Source organism: Opisthocomus hoazin, chromosome 12, assembly GCF_030867145.1.
Source record: "Opisthocomus hoazin isolate bOpiHoa1 chromosome 12, bOpiHoa1.hap1, whole genome shotgun sequence".
NCBI classification, from domain to species: Eukaryota; Metazoa; Chordata; class Aves; order Opisthocomiformes; family Opisthocomidae; genus Opisthocomus; species Opisthocomus hoazin.
In genome coordinates, this window is record NC_134425.1 from 15,539,688 (window position 1) to 15,561,719 (window position 22,032).

Below are 22,032 nucleotides of genomic sequence, written 5' to 3' on the forward strand. Positions count from 1 at the left end.
GGGAACGATGGGGACCCTCTCCGGTGCTCAGGCAGCAGCTGGGGCAGGGTCTTGGCTGGGAGGGGGATTGGGTGGGGTGGGGGCACTGGGAATCTGGTGGGGGCAGGAGGACTGAGGTGGGGTGAGGGGACTTGGGCAGAGCAGGGGCACCAAGGGAGGGCAGGGGGGACCGGGGTGATGCAGGGGGCATGGGGCAGGTGCTGGGCGACTGGCGTGGGGCAGGGGGCACTGGGGCAGTTGCAGGGGGGCACTGGGACAGGGGCAGGGGGACTGGTGTGGGGCAGGGGGCACCGGGAATGTGCGGGTGGGCTGGCTGGGAGAGGATGCTCGGGGTGAGCGGGGCGATGCCGGGCCCGGGGGCAGTACCGGGGGGGGCGGGGCGGTACCGGAGGGGGGCGGGGAGCGGCGGGCGGAGCTCGTGGCGTGGGGAGGGGGAAGGGGGGGGGCTCGGGGCGGCCCCACGTGCGCGTGACGCGGGCGGGGGCCGGGAGCGCGGCGGGGAGCGGCAGGGAGCAGCGGGGCCATGCAGCCCCCGGAGGCCTCCCCCGGCTCCATGCAGCCCCCGGAGGCCCCCCCCGGCCCCGCCGCCCCGGCGGGCGCCGAGCTGCTGCGGTGGCAGTGGCGGGAGGTGCAGGTGCCCTGCTTGGTGGCCGCCTGGATCCTGGTGGCCAGCTTGGCCAAGATCGGTGAGTGTCCCCCCTCCTCCCTCCATCCCCGGTCCCCCGGGGCTCTAGGACCCCCAGTGCCCACCCCCGGGGCGAGCGGGGTGGGATGCGGCATCCCCGGTGGGCGCGGGGGGCGAGGGGTGGCACCGCCCGCCGGGGTGCAGGTGGTGGGGACAGATGGCTTGGTCACCATCCACCACCCCCGTCCCCTTCCCTGGGACGGTGAGGGGTGAGGAGGGGGACAGCACAGCCCCCGGGACCCCGGGCCCGTTTTCCCCGCGAGGGATGGACGGGTGGGCAACGGAGGAGGAGATGAGCAGAGATGTCCAGCGAGGATGTCCCACGCCACGCTGGCTGGGCTGGAAGCTGTTTGATCCCCCCAACCCCGGGGAAGGGCTCAGTGGTGCCGATGTTGGGTGAGATGCGTCCCTGGCAGCCTGGGGGGATGGGTCTGTGCCTGGGGTCCCCTCCAATGGGTCACTCTGGATCTGCGCGGCCTTGGGCTCTCGTGGAGATCCTGCTTCGGCAGGGGGGTTGAACTGGATGCCCCACAGAGGTCCCTGCCAACCCCCACCATGCTGTGATTCTGTGATTCTGTGGTCCCCAGCACAGGACCAGGCGGCTGGGGGGAGGCTCCGCCGCAGGGGACTGCGTGGGAAGGTGCAAGGAGGATAAGCGTGAGCTGCTGCAGCTCCCCCACCCCTCCTGCAGCACCCTGGGGTGCTGAACAGGGTCCCCAGAGTGCTGGTCCCCCGCTGTGCCCCTGCCTGCTGTGCTGGGCCCAGGGGACAAGACCGTGACCTTGAGGCAGGTATCCTCCTCGGGGGGCCCCGATGCGGGCACCGCTGCTGCGATGGGGGCGGGAGCACCCTCTTAGTTGGGAGCCAGCTCGGGAACCGCGGGTTTGGAGTTAGGCGGGCGGGAGTCTCGGAGTCCTGGTACACCGGGGACAGCTACAGCTGTGACCGCCAGCTGGCCTCCGCCTGCCCTGCGCGTCACCGAAACCGCTGCCACCGACCTCACGCTCCTCTCCTTCCTCGCCTTGTCGCAAGAGAGACCTGAAGCATCGCGAGGAATGCCTCGAAGGGCGTCGTGAGCTTAAAACCGCAGCCCCTCTGCCTGCCGCTGTGCCACCTCCGGCTGCCGAGCGCGTCTCCCCTACCTGCAGAAGATCAGAGAGACGATTCCTTTCCCCGCCTCTGATTTCGCCCTCTCAAACGTTTCCCCTGAGCTCTCCCTTGACATGCTCCCCTTCGCCCTGGCAGCGCATCCCCGAGCCCCCAGCCCCACCGCCCTCCTCCAGGCCTGAGGCGAGGTGATGGCCGCCCTCCCTCTCCATCTGGGAGACGCTGGTGGGTATCTCCGGGCTGCCTGGCTCAAGCTCATCCGATGGGCACTCGCAGCCCGGAGCAAGAAGCGACAGCCCAGCACCCTGGCAAGGGGGACTGGGGGGTCCCCGGAGGTGGCACGCACCCCCGCACACCCAGGGGAGCCCACCGAGGAGATGGAGCTGGGGGCGGAGGACGTTGGGGAGCGGAGGGGGCCGCGGGCGCCAGGCGTAGGCTGGCGCGGAGGAGCGGTTGCGGTCGCAACGCCGGGCTGCCAGCTCAAAGCCCTGTGACTGCGGGGGAAGGAAGCGGCCCCACGCCTGGGTGATGGGGAAATGACACTGCGGGCTCTGTTCTTGCAGGCGGTCACGATGCTGGGGTGCCCTGAGCCAGCAAGCACCCGGGGCGGGGGGAAAAAGCTGGCTTGGGTGTTGCCTTCCTGCATGGCGAGGCATCATCCGGGCTTTGCTGCCTGTTCTGAGCACTGAGCTGCTTGAACGGGACGCAGGGCAGAGGGAAGTGGGGAGCGTTGCCCCCAACCCGCCCCTCACCCGTGGCTGCCCTGTGGGCAGGGGTTTGCCTGCAGACGGGTGTTTTCCCACCCTGCAGCAGCGTCGCTGTGGGTCGCAACCCTCTCTCCTCGCGCCGTCACCTCTGTCCCCGGCTGCTTGCTTCTTGGTTTGGGTGTTTCGCCATGTCCCGAGCACTGGAGGTGCTGGGTTTGGCCCTGGGTCGTCCTCCTGGTGGCAAATCCTGTATTACGGATGCCTGAGCGTGGATTATGGCTCTGAACTTGATTCACGTGTGCCTAAGTTACCGTTGCTGTGGGAACCCTTAATGCTGAAATCCTCGACTGGCGCGTGTAAAATTAGAGCTCGTTCCGCCCAGCCCCGCTGGCTGCTCCCCACGGAGCTCGTGTGCTCGGGAGGCTGGCAGCATCCCCCCTCAGCCAGGGGATTTTTGGACAAGGAGGGTCTTCCCCATCAACACTGCTCCTTCTTTGCCCAAGTTTTTGGCTCTGGGGAAGGAACGACCGACGACAGCCGTGTCCCCATGTCCCTGTGTCCTCATAGCATCTCTGTGGGCTCTCCTGGGTCTCTCCAGCCAGGGCATAGGTGGATTTTTGGAGAAGCAGGGTCTTTCCCATCAACGCTGCTCCCTTCTTTGCCCAAGTTTTTGGCTCTGGGAAAGGAACGACCGATGACAGCCGTGTCCCCGTGTCCCCACTGCATCTCTGCGGGCTCTCCTGGGTCTCTCCAGCCAGCCAGGGCATAGGTGTACAAGACGGGGAGTGCAGATGGGTTGCTGGAGCGGGGATCCTGGCAGTGCTCCCAAGCGTGCAGAAAGGGCATGGACGCCTCGTTCCCTTCTTGAAAACTTCGGCACTTTGTTCCCGTGGGCGGGAAGCAGTTTCGCAGCCTGCCGCAGGCACTGAGCGAGCGCCGTTCGCCCACCGGCGCTGCCTTCACCGGGCTCACGTGGGGTGAACGGGGCTCTGCCGTGGCTTGTGCGGTCGCTGAGCAGGAATTTGGCCGGGCTGGAGCTCAGCTCCGGGCTGTGGGTTTGCCTGGAGAGCCGCAGCGACCGTGTTGCCACCGGCTCCGCGGCTGAAATCGCGGCGAGCGGAGGCGGCTGGGGGCGAGGGTGGGTGCCCCGGGCTCTGCGGCCGGGGCGCTTGGCTGCAGAGCTATGGCGGAGGCTTGGCCCCGGGTGGTCTGCGGCTCTTTCCCTGTGGAGGCAGTCAGTGATGGAGCTGCGGATCGTGACACCCTGGTGCTGGCCGCTCTGCCGTTGCCGGCTGCGACAGGGTTCCTGGGCTGTTACGGCAGGGGAGCGGGGCTGGGGCTCGTCGGGACGGCACGGACAGGGCTTACCGTGCCAAGGAGCAGCGCAGGTCGCTGTGAAGGTCTCAACGACAGGAAGAGCAGCCCTTAGCCTGCGTGTTCGGTGGTGGGCTCAGAGGTGTTGTCTTAGTTTAGGAACAAGATCTTTGACATTGAGTTACGCCCTCTAATTCAGTGCTCGGCTGCAGCGAAGGAAAACAAATCAGCTAAGAGGCGTTAGGAAAGGAGAAAGGAAGAACATCGGGAGCCCAGGAGCTGAGCGTCCAGGCTGTCCGCGTTTCAGGGACACTGGGACCCATCTCAGAAAGGACAGAGCAGGACTGGGACAGGTTCTGAGAAGAATGGCAAGGGCATAGAGACATGGAAACTTGCTTATGAAGCACTGCCTGTTCCTGGGCTCCTCTCCAGGTCTACGCCACTGGAGACAGGACCTGATGGTCTGTCCATGGGGGTTCCTAGGGAGAGAAGAAGCCAAGTGACCTAGGGCTGATGTGTGACCACAGCACAGCTTGCTTTCTGGTGGGATGACCCGGCACAAGCGATGGGCACCTTTAATTCAGCTAAAGGGCTTTAGGGACTGGGGTTTGGGTTGGCAGCAGGGCTGGGCTTGCAGCAGAGTGATGGCTCAGAAGCTGCTCTGATGTCTCTTGTACCTGCTGGGTGCTCAAGAACAGAGGTGGCTCTGGAAGCGCCTGGAGGAACCCACTCCCCAGGAGATTTCTTCATCTGATGGCCAAGTTGTGCTGCAGAGCTGGGCTGGATGCACAAGCGATGGCAGAACTCAACGACGCAGGGGCAAAACCGCTGGGACCCTCGACAGCCTTTCCCCGAGCACTGGCCTTTGCAGGTAGCAAAAATACAGCACCCTGCACTAGGGAGGAGAAATACACGGGGATGGGGGGTTGTCCTTTGTCGTGAATGAGTGGTTGAGGTCGCTTAAAGGATCACTCAAAGGTTTTGCAAGAAAAGATTTTACTGAAAATGTGATTTTACAGAGTTCGTTGGCGAGGTTCACTCTATTACTTCTTAAACGAATGGAATACAAAATCAAAGGGGGGTTGGAGTAGAAAATGATTTATACAGAGTGGAAGAAAAGTGTAAGGGGGTAGGGAGACCCTCCCGCCGCGTCCCCAGGTTCGGACTGGAGCCCCTCGCTTTCTGAACTCCTTCTCGGAGGGGAGCCTGGGTGCGGCTGGATCCAGAGCCGGCTTCAGACCACACCGGTTCATGTCTAAGGAATACGCTCAGCAGCAGCTCGGGCTGTGCTCACCGTTTAAAGAGAGAAAGAGAATCAGAGGAATTTTGCAGCTATCAGTCATGGTTTAACTTAGCATTGGCTGCCAAGAAAGCCAATGGGATCCTGGGGTGCATCAAGAAGAGTGTGGCCAGCAGGACGAGGGAGGTTCTCCTTCCCCTCTACACTGCCCTGGTGAGGCCTCATCTGGAGTACTGTGTCCAGTTCTGGGCTCCCCAGTTCAAGAAAGATGAAGAGCTACTGGAGAGAGTCCAGCGGAGGGCTACAAGGATGGTGAGGGGACTGGAGCATCTCCCCTACGAGGAGAGGTTGAGGGAACTGGGCTTGTTCAGCCTGAAGAAGAGAAGGCTGCGAGGGGACCTTATAAATGCCTACAAATATCTGAAGGGTGGGTGTCAGGAGGATGGGGCCAAGCTCTTTTCAGTGGTGCCCAGTGACAGGACAAGGGGCAATGGGCACAAACTGAGGTACAGGAAGTTCCGTCTGAACAGGAGGAAGAACTTCTTCCCTCTGAGGGTGACGGAGCCCTGGAACAGGCTGCCCAGGGAGGTTGTGGAGTCTCCTTCTCTGGAGATATTCAAGACCCGCCTGGACAAGATCCTGTGCAGCCTACTGTAGGTGACCCTGCTTCGGCAGGGGGGTTGGACTAGATGACCCACAGAGGTCCCTTCCAACCCCTACTATTCTGTGATTCTGTGATTCTGTGATTTACTGAGTGAGTAAAAAGAATTTGCTCTTACAATCACAGTAATAGAATATTATGTTTTGAATCGATTCGCACGCACACGCAGAGGCCATCGTAAAAATTCCCCTCGAGTTCAGCAAAATACTCACTTCAAAGCCAACGGTTTCTCAACGGGTGAAGGCTGAGTCTCGAGGCGATCAGCCCAAATCATCCGCGAGATGCTCGGCGGCGCATCCCGCTCCGAGGGAGTCACTGGGCGCAGCCCGCTGTGGACCAGGAGATCTCAGAGGGTCTCCCTTGGCACCGCTGCTTGTAGGGTCTCGAGATGGTTGACCTTAGGCATCGATGATTTTCTGTCATGGTCACAACGTGATGCAATCCCGATATTTAGACAGAAACTACACAATTCCAGTACTACCCAGACTGTGTACCAGGCGGGTGCGACTCCAGGCAGCGGGAGATTCAGGGGTGGTCAGGGAGCGCCCGATCGCCCCAACTCACTGCTCTCGTATAAAGAGCGGGGAAAGGGCCAAGTCGTCCTGATTCACTGCTCTTGGAGCACACCAGCTGGCTCTTCTTGCAGCCTACGGAAGAACACAACGCTGGCTGGTTCTGGGATTGCCAGGGATGGGGGCGGGGCTGCACCACCACGACCTCCTGGAAGCTGTGAGTGGGATGGCACAGGATGCCCTGGCCTCGGGGACAGGGCTGCCTGGAGGAGCGGGTCTCCTGCGCTGGCTGGCGTGACGTCCTGCTGGCTCGCGCCTGAGCTGCAGGCTCGCTGCCACGTTGCTGGTGGATGGACACCAGGGCATGCTCTGCTTGCTTTAAAAAATGTATCCTGTTCCACGGGCGGTTTAAGATTTGGTCCAGACCTTGGTGGTGGAAGAAGCTGATTGATTAAAGCTTCTCTAAATCTGTAGCTCCTGGGCGCCTGTGTTTTGCATGCAGGTGGGTTCGCCGGTGCTGGAGAAGGTCATGTTCTGGCACGGAGACCAGCCCACTTGCCTGTGCTGCAGCGGTCTGCGTGCTGCTCCATCTGCTTGCTCAGACGGCTGCAAACAAGGTCAGCCCGGCGCTGGGGCTGAGCATCCTCGTCTCTGAGTTGGGTAGCGTGTCCCGGTGAACCGGGATGCTTTTGCTCGAGCCGCAGCCAGCGTTGCTTGTGACACTGTGAACGTGCTCACGGGCTGCTTTTATCCTTTACGTGCAGATACCAGAGGCCAAGAAAAGCAAAATGCCCAGCTGCTTGGCTTATTAGATGGTGGCTGAGGAGGAGAGAGAGATCCCAAAGAGCCGGGGACCTGAAATCATGACCTGGGAGCTAGCGGGAAGGTCTTCTGCATGCACATGGCCACCCCTTGTCCACCCCGGGGTCCATCATGTACCGGCCAACCCTTCCGTGGGGCTTGTGAATCTGGGATGCTCTGTCCGCGTGTCCACATGGCTGACGCTCACGTTCTTCCTTTCCTTCCAGTTTTCCACCTGTCAAGGAAGGTGACGTCCATCGTCCCGGAGAGCTGCCTCCTCATCCTCCTGGGGCTGGGCCTGGGGGGCATCGTGTTGGCCGTGGCGAAGAAAGCTGAGTACCAGCTGGAGCCCAACATGTTCTTCCTCTTCCTCCTGCCGCCCATCGTCCTAGACTCGGGCTACTTCATGCCCAGCCGGCTGTTCTTTGACAACATCGGTGCCATCCTGACCTACGCGGTGGTGGGCACGCTCTGGAACTCCTTCGCCACGGGCACTGCGCTCTGGGGGCTGCACCGGGCCGGGCTGATGGGTGGGTGCGCAGGGCTGCCCAGCTTGGACCACATCCCCCAAAAGCAGGTCGGAGGGTGCAAAGCACCCGAACGTTCAGAGCCCACTGCCCGGCTCTGCCGTGCATTCCCAGGAATTATTGCAGGAGTGGGGTCCTGGCGTCCTGGGAACGGTGCTCTGGCAGGACCGTCAAGCGTGCAGGACAAACGGGCCCTGCTCGGCACTGGGCTGACTCATGTCTTTGCTATTTTTGTCCCCGACCTTGGCTAGCTTTGCTGGCTCGCTGCCGTGTTCGCTGTCCTCAGTCGGAGCCGCTGGCCCTGGGCTGTGTTCTGAGCTCTCCTGAGCCCCGAGGAACGGCTCGACGCCCGGACCTGAGGTGGGGCTGCTGAGCCTCCTCCGGTACCTGTCTGCCAGAGGGGCTGGGTGCCAGGGGGGAAATCTGAGCCCTGCTTCTCTCATGTGACAGCAAGGGTGTGCTGAGCCCCGCTTCACCTGGGGCACCGCAAGGTCTGGGAGCACGCCCGGGCTCGGGCCACTGCACTCCAAGTTGGGATGCTGCGGCCAAGTCACCGGGAGAGGATGAGGGACAGGCTTGTTTCAGCCTGGTGAGGGGGGCTCCGGGGCAGACGGTCTGCGTGAGCCCTGTCCTTCTGTCCCAGCAGATCCAGGTGTTGAAGCTGGGCTGATGGATTTCCTGCTCTTCGGCAGCCTCATCTCAGCCGTGGACCCCGTGGCAGTGCTGGCCGTCTTCGAAGAGGTCCATGTAAATGAGACCCTCTTCATCATCGTGTTTGGCGAGTCTCTCCTGAACGATGCTGTCACCGTGGTGAGTTGGAGCTTGGGGGACCCTGACGAAGAGCCCGACAGGGGCCAGGGTGCTGGAGTCCTCTGGGGACGGGCAGAGGATGCAGGTGACATCCCCAAGCTGGGGGCAGACCCGTGCCATGCTCTTTGGGTCTCTCCTCTCTCCTGGCCCTGGGGGACTTTGCCTGCCGAGGTGATCTGTGTTGCCTGGCAGGTTTGGGGCAGGCGATGCCACTTCCGTAGGGTCCATCCTGCCCACGGGTGCTGCCTCTTTCAAGGCAGGGCAATACCCTGCCTTCCCCAAGGGATTTGCCTTGCCTACAGGTGCTCTACAAGGTCTTCAACTCTTTTGTGGAGCTGGGCCCGGCGCACATCCATGCCACGGACTACGTGAAGGGGGTAGGTGAGTATGTGCCCCACCAGCCCCTCCAACTCTTGCTCCGGGGTGGAAGTGTGGGGGGCAAGCATGGGTGCTGTTGTACTGTGGAGTGGGCACTGAGCACCACGGCTCTCTCATCTCCATCCCAGTGGCCAGATGTTGGCCATCATCATGGGATGCTTTTGGTGGGGAACCAGGTGGGAATGTGGGGCTTGGCCAGCCCGGCGTGGCATGGCCGTGGGGCACAGGAGCTGGGGGTTGCCTGCTTATGGTGCAAATGAGTCTTCTCCTCGCCCCACACCAGCCTCCTTCTTCCTGGTGAGCCTGGGGGGCACGGCCGTGGGGCTGCTCTTCGCCTTTCTCCTGGCCCTGATCACGCGGTTCACCAAGCGCGTGCGCATCATTGAGCCACTCTTCGTTTTCCTCCTGGCCTACGTCGCGTACCTTGCTGCAGAGATGGTCTCGCTCTCCTCCATCCTGGCGTGAGTACCCGCGTGTTCCCGGGGATGGGGGGCAGGATATTGGGGGTGCAGCACTGAGCAGCAAGAGGCGGTGAGCAGACCCACTCCTTGTCCCGCCGTAGGGTCATGCCGGCTCCTTCTGCCCCTCTGCAGAGTCACCTTCTGCGGGATCTGCTGCAAGAAGTACGTGGAAGCCAACATCTCCCAGAAATCCCGCACCACGGTCAAGTACACCATGAAGACACTGGCCAGCAGCTCAGAGACCATCATCTTCATGTTTTTGGGCATCTCGGCTGTGGACACCTCCAAGTGGGCATGGGACACTGCGCTGGTGCTGGGCACCCTGTTCTTTATCCTGCTCTTCAGAGCTGTGGGTCAGTCTGCCCCACTGTGCTTCTGTCCCAGCCCTTTTCATCCCCAAAAAGTGGTATCCCCCAAGAAAGGCTGGGGGCATGGGACCGGCCATGGCTCCTGGCCTGGACTTTGCCCCGTCTCCAGGAGCAGGCAAGGCTCCGCCGGCATCCTAGGCTTTCCTTCTCCTTCTTCCCTAGGCGTTGTCCTCCAGACCTGTGTGCTCAACCGCTTCCGCCTTATCCCCCTGGACAGGATCGACCAGGTGGTCATGTCATACGGCGGCCTCCGCGGAGCCGTGGCCTTCGCCCTGGTCATTCTGCTGGACAGGGCGAAGGTGAAAGCTAAGGACTACTTTGTGGCGACGACCATCGTGGTGGTGTTCTTCACTGTCATTGTGCAGGTGAGGATGGGCACCATGTCCTCTTGCCCAGAGCTCACCGGGGGACCAGGACATGTGCCTGGGGCAAGTCCCTCTCTTCAGGCCACCTCCTGGCACCCCATCCATCACCAAGCTGGTGCGCAGGACTGCTGCGGCAGCTGTCGCAATGGCAGGGCCGTGCCCTGTTTTGTTTCCCCGTTGGCCTCTTGTTCTGGGACTCGCTCCAAGAGCAGCAATGGTGTGTGCCTGGCCGGGCTGTTCTCCTTCAAAGCTGCTGGTGGCCCATGGCCCTGGAGTTCCTGCATGCTGGGAAGGGATGCTGAGCCTCAGAGAAGGGGGACTGGGGGGGTTCGAGGTGGTCGCTGCCTGCTGGGACACCGGACTGTCGCCCAGGTCCTGTGCGCAGGGGGTTGGGTTGGTAGCGACGCGTGCGGCTGGCATGGCTGCTGTCCCCAGTCACTTCATGCTACTTCTGCTCCCCGTGCCCCAGCCATGCACCCTCTCACCCTCCCAGTCTTTCCCTTGCCTTCTCCTGCCATTCCAGGGCCTCACCATCAAACCCCTGGTGACGTGGCTGAAGGTGAAGCGCAGCGACCACCACAAGCCCACGCTGAACGAGGAGCTGCATGAGCATGTAGGTGCCGGCGCTGGAGGCTGCATGGCCTCGGCACCCGCGGGGCACCCGCAGCCTCGCCACCGCTCTCACCCTCTTCTCCTCGCTCAAGGCCTTTGACCACATCCTGGCAGCAGTGGAGGACATCGTGGGGCACCATGGCTACCATTACTGGCGGGACAAGTGAGTGTCTTCGCCAGGATCCTCCTATCCTCTGCTGGCCATCAGGTGGCTGGGGGGCTCGTGCCAGCCCTGGGGACATTGCCAGGTCCCCACTAGAGGACACCCCCACTGTGGGCAGGGCAGCAGGACCAGGAAGGCTGTATGTCTGTCCATCAGTCCGTCTGGACGTGGATTGTCCGGCTGCCCTTCTGCAGCAGACCAAGCTCCCGAAAGCATCATGGAGAGAGGTCGGGCAGGCGAGGCTGGGGATGCGCCGGGAGCTGGCATTGCTTGCCCGTGCCAGAGCTGCTGGGGGGCTGTGGGGCGGCCGTGGTGATGACAGCGGCCCCGTGGCTCCCCACGGATGGAGCTGTACTGGGCACTGAGGAGGGAACAACCTCGCTAAAGCCTGGGCAGTGTTTATCTGCAGCACGGCGACAGGAAAAGGCTGCGAAAAGCTGGTTTCCTGGCGGGGAAGCTCTCCAGCAGCACAGCTGCTCCGGCTCTGCTCCCGCTCCCATCGCCTCCCGCAGACCTGCAGGTCCCCGACTTGCCCTCGGGCAGGGACGAAGGGTCAGCGTGTCCTGTCCCCTCCTGCCCGCCCGGCGCACAGCCAGGTCCTGCGTGCCCAGCCTGCTCTCGCCACGCTTGGGGTGCTCTCAACCTCGCAGGGGTTCCCTGGCCGCGGTACCCCTGGGAGCTAAACCGCCCGTCTCTTCATCTCGTGGCAGGTGGGAACAGTTTGACAAGAAGTACCTGAGCCAGCTCCTGATGCGCAAGTCTGCCTACAGGCTGCGGGACGAGATCTGGGACGTTTACTACAAGCTGAACATCCGCGATGCGATCAGCTTCGTTGACCAGGTAGGGACGAGCGGGCGCACGGTGGGGACCGGGCGGTGGGATGGCCCCGGCCGGAGCCGTGTCCCCTCTGGCCAGGCAGCGGGGGACCCCCCCTACACCCGGCTGGGTCCCCGCTGCCAGCCCTGCCCTTCCACCTCCCAGGGTGGCCACGTGCTCTCGGCCGCCAAGCTGGCGCTGCCCTCCATGCCCAGCCGCACGTCCATGTCGGAGTCGTCAGTCACAAACCTCCTGTGAGTACGAGCATCCCTCCGAACCCCTGGGCAAGACCTCGCTGGACCCCCGCAGCCACCCACTTCCTCGTGGGTGGGTTGTGCCAGGGCTGGCGGGGGGGCTGGCAGAATGCAGGCGCAGAGCCCAGCGTCTCCATCTCCACCTCCATGGTCCCTCCGTCTCCATCTCCCGCCCAGGAGGGAGAGCGGGAGCGGCGCGTGCCTGGACCTGCAGGTGATCGACACGGTGCGGAGCCGTCGGGACAAGGAGGACGCTGCCATGCACCACGTGCTGCGAGGGAGCCTCTACAAGCCGCGCCGGCGGGTGAGCGCTCCCCGGCCGTGGTGTGTGGCTGACCCCGAGGGTAGCAGCACCCGCAAGAGAAGCAGGGATGGAGGATGCTCCGCGGGGCCAGCTGCTCACCCTGTGTCTCTTTGCCTCTCCCTCGGCCAGTACAAGGCCAGCTACAGCCGTCACTTCATCTCTCCAGATAAACAAGAGCGCCAAGATAAAGAAATCTTCCGGCAGAACATGAAGAGGCGGCTGGAGACCTTCAAGTCCACAAAGCACAACGTCTGCTCCTCCAAGAGCAAGGCCAGGCTGAAGGAAAAGGGCAGGAAAAAGGCAAGCGCTCCCCAGATGCCTGCTCCTTTCCTAGCTCTGGGATTTGCCCTGCCCCGGGATGCAGACAGTGAGGTCCTTCGGGGCGTAGGCAAGGTGCTGCAGGGCAGCAGCAGCTCCAGAGCCGCTGTGGAGAGCAGCTCATCTCCTCTCAGTCCTGCGTATGCTGCCTGTGAGCGCATGGGTGTCACATGTCCGTGTGTCCCCACCATGCTGGCGCTGCTCTGGGATGGCTGTTCCCTGGGCAAAGCAGTCCCAAGCCCAGGAGGAGCCCCACGTTTGCTTTCTAAGAGCTCTGGTCATAAGGTAGCCTGAACATCGGTGCAGATCCAGGCTCAGAAGTGTGGCACTGAGACTTAAGCTGGGCCTTAGGTGTCTTGTCTCATTTGGAGGCTCTTGAAGGCATTGCAGCAGAGCTGTTTATTGTAGGGCCGTGAAGATGCAACGTCTAAGGACGAGGAGCCGCTGACTGCTGGCCGCTGTCTAGCCGGGGTGGGAATCTGTGTCCCTGGGGTTACCCTGGCTTGCAGGGCCACCAGGGTTTGGGTCAGGGGTTTGTGTGGGGCAGATCCCAGCTGGTCCCTCTTCTTTTGCAGAAGAACATCTCTCTGAGCAGTGATGCACCCAACGGGAAGATGCCCAGAAATGTCCCCTGGCAGGAGGCAGGTAAGGCCGGTGGCAGGCGAGGTTTGCAGGTGCTGGCAAGGGGGACCTGGTGGGGTGGGATGGAGCAGCCTGTCATGCTTGCCCACCACCAGCTCGGTGGGCATGACAGCACCCAGGGTTCCGGGTCCTTCTCCCATGGGTGCTGTCCTTCCCCCACCGGCTGCCGTATCCCCCCAGCCAACTCCTTCCATCTGGCTGCAGCTCCCGTCCTGGTGATGGTCAGCTCAGAGGAGGAGGAGAGTGATAGCTCGGAGACAGAGAGAGAGGACGATGAAGGGATTGTATTCGTCGCTCGAGCCACCGATGAGGTCCTGCAAGGAAAGACGACTCCTGGTAGGCACCGGTGCTCCCATGCCAGGGCAGCTGCTGTTGGGTAGCTTCTCCTTCCTCCGCCTGAGGAGTAAAGCTGCCTTGGCCTGGGCAAAACCAGAGTCAGCAGAGCACAGATGGGAGAATCGCTCTTCTCTGTGGCTCTGGGGGGACGGCAGAGCCTCCCCGGTGGCTCCCGCATCCCTGGGCCAGCTGGCCATTTGGTAGTGGTTGGTTCCGCAGTGTTCAGAGAGCAAGAGCGGTGCCAGATCCCTCTTACTGTCCCTCCTTCTGCACCCCCAGGCAGCCTGGATGTCTGCCCCAGTCCCTGCATCATCCCACCATCGCCTACCTTGGCAGAGAAGGAGCTGCCGTGGAAAGGAGACCAGGCTGATCTGGCTGTTTACGTCTCCTCGGAGACCACCAAAATCGTGCCAGTGGATATGCAGAAGGCGTGGAACCAAAGCATCTCCTCCCTGGAAAGCATTGCTTCCCCACCAGGCATCGAGAGCGGACCTCAGCACAGGAGATTCGCCTGCCCTGTGCTGGAGGAGCAACCCCAGTCTGCGAGCTCGGCAGTGCCGGAGCGGAGCTCCTGCTTCCAGTTCCCCAGCCACATCTCTAAGAGCGGCCGGTCGCAGAGCGACAGCAGCCCGGACGGCGCTGAGCAGCAGGAGCTGCAGCCTTTGATGGCCACGGAGGAGCAGGGCAGGGTGCTGCCCGCTGCGGAGCCCAGGTGGATGATGTTCAACAGAGCCAGCCACCTCTGAGGCTGACCACGGATGGGGAAGGGGCTGCAGGCGGGCTGTGACCTGCTGACCGCTCTGCTGTCTTGCCTTGTGTCTCCATAAACTCCGGGAGCGGCAGGAGAACCCAGTGCTCCTCCTGGAGCTGCACTCCGCGGTGGGCTTTGCCCATGCTCCGACTGATGCAAAACTGGTCGATAATTGGGTTTCATGCTGCGACAGCAGGTACCAGCCCCCGTCCACCCAGGGAGGCGCAGACCCCAAACCTCTTTCTTCCTCTCTGGTCCCTACACATCTTTACAGCGCTGGGAGGGTGGAGATGTTCCTCCCAGGGCTGGGATCCCAGTCAGGCTTGGTCCCACCGTGGCCGTGCCGCCCTGCGGCGTGGGGGTGCCGGCTCACGGGCCGGGGCTGCCCACAGGTGTGGGAGCAGGAGCTGATCTCCAGCCTGGCTGTGAGTAGGAGACCTGCGGGGAGAGGGCTGTCAGCGGCGGCTGGTCCACGAGAGCCCGTCCACACCCGGAGACCGAGCCGTTGGCTTCGAGGTTGCTGCCGTGCTGGTTCCTCACAGCATGCATGGAGCTCAGCCGGAGATCGGCTCCTTGCCATGGCAGCAATGCGTTCCCCGGGTTATGGAGGTACCGCGGAAGCAAGGCCATGACCTTCTCAGGACTGGGAGCAGCGCTCCCGGGGCTCGGCTCCACCAGGAGCCGGACTAGTGAACCTGTACGCACAGGGACTCCTCTCGCAGCTGACCTGCTGTGCCAGCCTCGCGCCCTGTTGTCTGGATGTGCTCCCAATAGCGGCGGTGTTCAGCTTTCTGGCTTTGCTGGGAGGCAGCTGCCCTGCACAGCCTCCCTGGCATTCATCCTGTGCACATCCCAGTCCTTCCAGTTGCCTGGGGCCTGTCAGCTGGGAGGGCTGGTCATGGCGCGAGGAGTGGAGCGAGCAGCAGGTATGAATGTACATCGGGAACAGGGGTGATGGGCCAGAGCTGAGCGCATCTTAAAAGGTCTGTCCCCACCACTCGCCTCCCAGGTGCCCCCGGTCACTCCTGAGAGGGTGGTGGGACCCAGTGGCGATGGCCCACACAGTGAATTATCCCTGGCGTGACCCCCAAGGACCAAGAGCGGCCCCCCAAGAACTGCTCAGCGTGCAGAAGCTCAGCACGGCAGCTGGGCGCCGGCAATGCGGGAGGGTTGGGGGTGCTCCTCTTAAGGAAGAATGGGCCTTAATGCCCCAAAGCAGGTCGTTAATTATCTGTTCCAGCTACGTGGGCGTGCTGAGACAGCTGGGGGCAAGGGGACACTTGGATGCACTGGGTGGGTGAGCCCAACATCGGGCAAGTGAGCTGGCGGTACCCCCTGGTACTGTTAGCAAGGCTCAGGAAAGGCCGTTCTGCTCTGTACCTGTCCCACCGGATGAGCATGAGGTTTTTAAAAGGTTTTTATATAGTTTTGCATTTCTGGTATGCCTTATTCTGGTTTTGATTTCTGATATCAGGCCATACTAGATCTCTAGCTGGGTCAGTGTTTTCTCTAGCCATTGGGCACCACAAATGACTCAAGACTTAATATCTTATTTGCAAGAATATTGTTTTAATGTGAAAATATATGCAGAGTATTTTGTAATGTTCAATAAATCGGAGTTGGAGCAGGCGTCGCGGTCTGGTCTCTGTGCTGCCTGGGAACCTCTGCCCATGCAGGTTCCTGCAGCTCCCAGTTCAGTTCTCCCTGGCAGGCACCGCGTCCCTGTGCCTCTCTGCTCTTAGAATCATAGAATCACAGAATCATTAAGGTTGGGAAAGACCTCTAAGATCATCAAGTCCAACTGTCTTCACCCGAGGCCACAGCCCCGCTCTCGGACTCGACGTGGCTAACTGGATTTCCTACTTTCGATAACATTTGTGGAAAACATGAAATTCTTTCCGAACAGAAGCTTGCCTGCAGCAGTCGTTAGATCCTGCCGTGGGGAGCAGCCGGCAAGAGGCCAGCAGCAGCCAGGCCCTTGCTGCCCGCTGTTGTGGCTGCTGTGCAGCCGCAGTGCTGGGAGCCCAGACCTTCCTGTGTCCATGCTTCCTATCTCTTTGCCAAAAATGTGGCTCAAATGGGTCTGTTTCAGGGTATTCTGGATTAGAGGAACCTCTCTGCACTGATGTGTGCTGGCTCTGCTCTCCCCTCGATCTGCTGGCTCCCCTTCTCCTAAAGGAGAGTAAATGCGGTTTCCTTGATTCACAAGACCGATGTTTGGTTTGTATTCAACCCGGTGTCTACCATCCCCCCCAGGTCCTTTCTGACGGATTCCCTACACAGCTCCTAGCCTCGAGACCTCTGGAAGCTCTTGCTCCTCCTGACGTTTCCCATCCACCTCGCGTCCCACCGACCGGAGGTGCTGTGCGCACCGGACCTCAGCGCCAGCATTCCCTGCAGACACGATCGCCTTGGCTGCGCACCAGGTTGTGCGGGCCAGGTTGTTTTCCCAGGAGTGGTGTGTCTGCAGCATCCAGGTCCTTGCAGGAGGAAGAGCAGACATCTCGCCTTTGGGAAATGCTGGGGCTGGCTGCTGCTGTCTCACAGGGTTATCTGAGCCTAGCAGCTCACGCGTGTGTGGGCTCTCCAGGCCACCAGCCAGCAGCTTGGAGCCCCCTCTTCCTGCCCTTGACCTCAGCCGTGCTATGGCCAGGGACGGTGGCTCCTACTATTTATTCTCATACTCCACTCTCCATATTTCACTTTACAGGGAGAGATAGCAGGCAGTGTCCTTCCTCCGCAGGATGGCTCCGAGCCTTCCAGCATAGCACCGAGCCGCCTCTTTCAGCCTAAAAATACTGAAGTGCTTCAGTGGAAAAACGCAAGAACCGGGCCAAACCACAAACACATGTGCCCAAACCTCTGCTTCTCCAGGACAGAGCAAGGCATAACCAAAGGAGCTGCTTCTCCGACTAACCCAGAACATACAACCCTCTGATTGCTATTACAACCACCCTGTCCCAGCACCGCCTGACTATTGCAGACTAGTCATTTTGCACACAGGCTTCTCCTTAGAGCCTGCCATCAAACCACACATTTTTTCCACAGTGATTTACTTTCTCCATTGCTCATCTCCTCCAGTTCCTCCGTGGCACCCGAACTTGTGAAGTCAGCAGGGGATGGAAGGCAGCTCTGGTGACGGGGGCATCAGCTGGATGGAAGAGCCAAGCTGTGGGCGGTGGATTGGTGTTGGCCATCTCCTGAGTCAAATCACCAGCTCGCCATTGCACAATGCACGTTGGAGCATCAGGTAGATTTTAGGCTGGAAGGGGCTCGGGAGGTCTGTGGTCCAGCCCTGGCTCCATGCAGGGCTGGTGGCAAAGCTACAGCAAGCAACTCGGAGCCTCATCTAGCTGGGCTCGGCAAGTCCCTGAGGATGGAGATGTCACCCTGTCCCAGAGCCACACCATGGCTGCGCCACTCTTGCGCAGAATAATTTTCTCCTTATGCCCAGCAAGAATGTCCCATGTCGCCATTGCCTCTTGTCCTCCCAGGTGCGTCTCTGAGAAGAACTGGGCTCTGGTTTCCCTGTGCCCCCTTGTAGGTAGCTCCCCTCTTTGCCTTGCCTTCCTAAAGCTGGTTTTCTCTGCTATATATCTATGATCTGTCTTGTTCCGGGGAGCCCCAGGCTGGAGCTAGTACCCAGCTGTGCCTCAGAGGTACCAACTCAAGAGGAATGATCATCTCCTTAAACCTGCCAGCTTCACGTTCTCCACTGCAGCAGGGGTGCTGCTGACTCATGGGCGGCCTTGTGCGATTTTTCGTGCTGCTCTATTTCTGGAGCACTGCTGACGCCCTCGTGGGATGCTTTCACGACGGCCTACACAGGCACAAGAGGTGGGCAGGCAGTGAACGGGAGCCCAGCTTCTCACCTCCCCCTGGACTCTAGCAAGCACAGAGCGTGGCAGAGGCTTTGGCCACGCTCACCTTTTCACAGAGAACAGGGGGAAGGAGAATCCAGGAGTTCAGTCTGATCGTATGTGGGTACGCGCATCTTGGAGACACGTCAGTCTGTTCCTTGCTCCTTCCTGCTCCTGTCCGTCCCTCCAGACACCCGTCTCACCTGGATACGATCAGACCGATCACCTCTCCTGACTCCTCCTGCGTTTCCCTCCCTGCTCTTTGCATGTGGAGCAGCCATTCCTGCTCCCTGCTTTCACTGGAAGCTTATTCTGCCTTTTGGTGGAGGGAACAATCTATTTTCCCTCCGGAATTCCCTCCGAAGGGGTGGATGCCAGCCCTGGTCCCACTCTGGCGAAGTCGTGCCGCAGTTGCTCGGCTGACGGGACGCGAGCCGGCCGGGGCCGGGCAGCGAGCGGCTGGTGATGGAGCCGGGATCAGCCTGCAGCCGGGGCGGATAATGAGGAACAGATTCGCGCTGGGCAGCAGTTCCCATGCTGCGTTCCAGGGCAGAGCGGCCAGGATGGGAGAGCCTTTGTGCTTCACGTTGCACCCCTCCGGCGCACGTTGAGCCAGCCCCTGGGCTCGCCCGTGCCTCCTCGCTGTCTGCCAGCAGTGAGCGTCCCCGCGCTCCCCGCAGAGCTGGGGACCCTCTTCATGGCTGTGCCACTCGCCAGGCTGCAGGGCTGGTCGGGAGGCTTTCCCTGTGCCCTGGGCTGAGGACAGACGAGATCAGTGGTATCTTTAGGTCAGCAGGAGCTGGGTGGGGTGATGCACACCCCCCTTCGTGGTTCAGATTTCTCTGCCTTTGCCTGGAGGAGCCAACGCGGCTGAGGGACTCCCTGCGCCGGAGGACTGCGTGGCCAGGCTGCTGCTCCCGGGGTCTCCCGCAGAACGGCCGGGATGGATGCCAGCACGGCGGGGGCTTTGATTTTACGAGTACCCCAGATCCTGGCGTCGTGATCTTCCCCGCAGCCAGACAGAGCCGTTCCCCACAGCCGTGTGGAAAGCCCAGATCCCTGAAGAAGCCACCCAGGCTCCTCTCGCCTCACCTTACCTGGGCATCCAGTGCCACGCAGCCAGACGGCCCCGAAGGTAAATGAAACCTGTGGTGGGTTAGTTGGAGAGGGAGGGTGCTGAGGACACTCTGGGGAGGTGGCCACCAGCCCCGTTGGTCTGGCCTGCGTCAGACCACAGGTTAACCCACGGGCAGCCGATGACGAAGGGCTCAGAGAGCCCAGGGTGCCCCGTCTTCTTGCCGCGTGGGGTCCTGGCAGAGATCAGGCTCTGTGGAAGGTCTGCTGTCTTGGTGCTTCCCCTCTCTCCCAGCGGTGTGGGGAGATCTTTGCCCGTGCACAGGCTTCGCCTCCCCGAGCCCAGCTGAGCCGCTGGTGTTGAAGTTGGAGGGCTGGTTCACGTTTTGCTCTGGCTCCTGGCTGTCACACACCCAGCCCCGCACGTCGCTCCCCGGCGGTTCTGGGGCTCGGAGCCGCCCCGGGAGCCCTCCCAGGGGATATTCCCTTGCCTAGCACATAGAGACACGTATTTTCTGTAGGCATCTCTAGCCTTGCCTGTCGATGGGGAAAGCTGGCAAAAGCTTTGCAAAGGTAGCCCAGAAAGATGAAAAACAGAAAAACAAAAAAGAAAAAAAGAAAAAAAAAAAAAAAAAGAAAAAAAAAAGAAAAAAGAAAAAAAAAGAAAAAAAGAAAAAAAAGAAAACAACCGTGAAGGCCAGGAACTATGCTGTTCCCCCATGGTGTGGTGCGGGGCTGGCTGATGGGAGGTGGAGGAGCCCCAGCTCACGTTTGGCGGGACCGAAGGGCAGCGACCGCCGGACAGTGAGCTGTGACCCCCATCTGGGGTTCCCCCTGCCCAGAATCGCGATAAATGTTTGATTTCCCCCTCTCCACCCACCGCCCCCTTAGCAAAAACAGCTTTTGAAGCAAACAGGAAATTACAGAGGCTAAAGAGAGCCCCGCAGCCACCTCGCCGCGCTCGGGTTTGTCCGCACACGGTGCACACGGCGCTCCAGATGGCCAAAGGCAACCGATCTGCCCCCGGACTGCCAGAAACGGGGGGACCCCCCCCCCGACCCGGGGAGCCGACGGTGCGAGGGCGGCACCCCTGCTCCCCTGAGGGGGAGAGCCGAGGCTCTCCGGGCCGAAGGAGGGTCCGGAGCCCTTCGTTGCGGGGACCCCCCATCACCGCGGGCGGGGCCGGGGGCAGCGGGGAGGCCGCCGCCGCCGTACCCGGCGCGGCCGGCAGGTGTCGCCCCGCGCCCAGGCCGCCCCCTGGCCCAGCCCACCGCCAAGATGGCGGCCGCGCTCCTCACAAGGCCTGGGCGGGCCCCGAGGGGGGTGCTGAGCCCGGCGAGGAGCGCCCGAGGCCCCGCGTTGCCGCGAAGGGGGAAAAATGATGGCCGTGTGGTAGTTCCAGGTCTCTTTCGGCGTGCCTGGGGATCAGCCGTGAGCGGGGCGAGCTGCTCCCGTCGGCATCCCCACTGCCTTCCTGAGGGTCGCTCGGGGGGTGCGGGCAGCCGCCTGCTCCCGCCCGTTGGGAGACCCCGCTCTGCACAGCTACGGGTGGCTGCCGGTGGCCGGCGCGTCCAGGCCAGGCTGCCCTGGCCCCTCCAGGGACACGTGCCCTGGGCTGACAGCGGGGCCTGCACAGGCCCAGGACCAATGCTGGTGGGGTCTGAGCCTCCTGGTCCCTTCCCATGGCTGCTCCATCGCTGGCCCTACTCTGTCTGGGAGCAGAGATCTCCTTACCATGGTGGCTCCGTCACTGGCCCTACCCCATCTGGGAGCAGAGATCTCCCTTCCCATGGCTGTTCTGTTGCTGGCATTAACCCATCTGGGAGCAGAGACCCCTCTGCAATGAGGATGAGGGCGGCAGCGGTGGTGGAAGAAGGGCGAGTGAGCGGAAAGCGGGGGAGATGGATGGCAGGAGGCACGAGCCCCCTGCCTTCGCCTGTCGGAGAGGCAGCTTCTCATCTCCTTTCGGAGACACATCCTTATTACTGCTGATGCTGGGATTAAATCCCACTGTTTCCTGCTTGGTGCTCTCCAGCCCCAGTGCCATGGAGGGGAGGTGCCCACCCTGGCTGGCACCACACTCACCACATGCTTGTTGCATACTCGTGCCCAGCACACGTCCTCTCCCTCAGAGCCACGCTGCGAACAAAGGGTCCCCGGTGCAGGACCCACGATCCTACTGTCCCAGACCCACGCTGCAAATGAAGGGTCCCTGGTGCAGGACCCACGATCCCCATCACCATACGTCCTCCAGGAACCCGCTGTGCCCTGTGTCCCACCTGCTCTGTCTTCCTGCCTGGAATCCTTGCTGTAGGCATGCCCTGAGGTTCACTCCTCTAATTGCCAGCTGCATGTGCCCCATGGCACACTGCTCTTATCCCTGTCAAACCAGCCCTTCCCAGTGGCATCTGAGGAGCTTTCCCATCACCTCTCGTGCTCTGGATCTGCAGTCAGCAGAGTTGGCTCCAGACTCCCCTTGGGAGAAGACCCTGACCCCAAACTACCATTTGCCCACTGCAGAGTGACTCAAATCTCAGCCTGGAGCCTTGTGGAGCCGCTCTGTTGAGATGGAGGAGCCAGATCTTTCCCCTTCACTACCAGCTGGGCAAGGCTGGATGGGAGCAAAGCCCATGCCTGTGCCAGGTGAGACCATCACTCAACTCTGAGCAGGTTGCTGTTCCCCTGCTAGAAATACCAACAGGATTAAAAGTACTCTGGGAAGCACCTGGAGGACCCACACAGCGGGACTGCCTCAGCTGACTGGGCAACGCAACCCAGCTGCTCCAGGCAACATGAGAGCTGGTCCCTGGGACCGCCCACGCAGCTGTGTAAAGCACTGATTGCATGCCCGTGGCTGGAGCTGCACCTCGAGGCCATGGCTCTGTCCCAGTGAGTGCTGAGCTCACCGAGCTGCCTCTCTGCCCGCCTGATCAGGAGGCACAAGCTGCAGGCAGGCGAGAGCTTTC

The 22,032-nt window shown here is 61.6% G+C and overlaps 1 protein-coding gene across 2 annotated transcripts; it reads left to right on the forward strand.

The window, feature by feature from the left end:
• Positions 1 to 496: 496 nt before the first annotated feature.
• Positions 497 to 15,756, forward strand: SLC9A5 (solute carrier family 9 member A5). Of its 2 annotated transcripts, XM_075433388.1 has the most exons (16): positions 497 to 686; positions 7,255 to 7,557; positions 8,201 to 8,364; positions 8,667 to 8,745; positions 9,026 to 9,203; positions 9,336 to 9,556; positions 9,734 to 9,936; positions 10,460 to 10,549; positions 10,641 to 10,711; positions 11,422 to 11,551; positions 11,693 to 11,781; positions 11,959 to 12,085; positions 12,215 to 12,385; positions 12,979 to 13,048; positions 13,250 to 13,381; positions 13,661 to 15,756. In XM_075433388.1, exons 1-16 carry the CDS (start codon positions 524 to 526, stop codon positions 14,125 to 14,127), a joined length of 2,658 nt encoding a protein of 885 aa, XP_075289503.1. In that variant the 5' UTR covers positions 497 to 523; the 3' UTR covers positions 14,128 to 15,756. The 2 variants fall into 2 exon arrangements, with proteins under 2 accessions (XP_075289503.1, XP_075289504.1); XM_075433389.1 differs by lacking the exons at positions 497 to 686; positions 7,255 to 7,557 and adding an exon at positions 7,816 to 7,914.
• Positions 15,757 to 22,032: the final 6,276 nt, after the last annotated feature.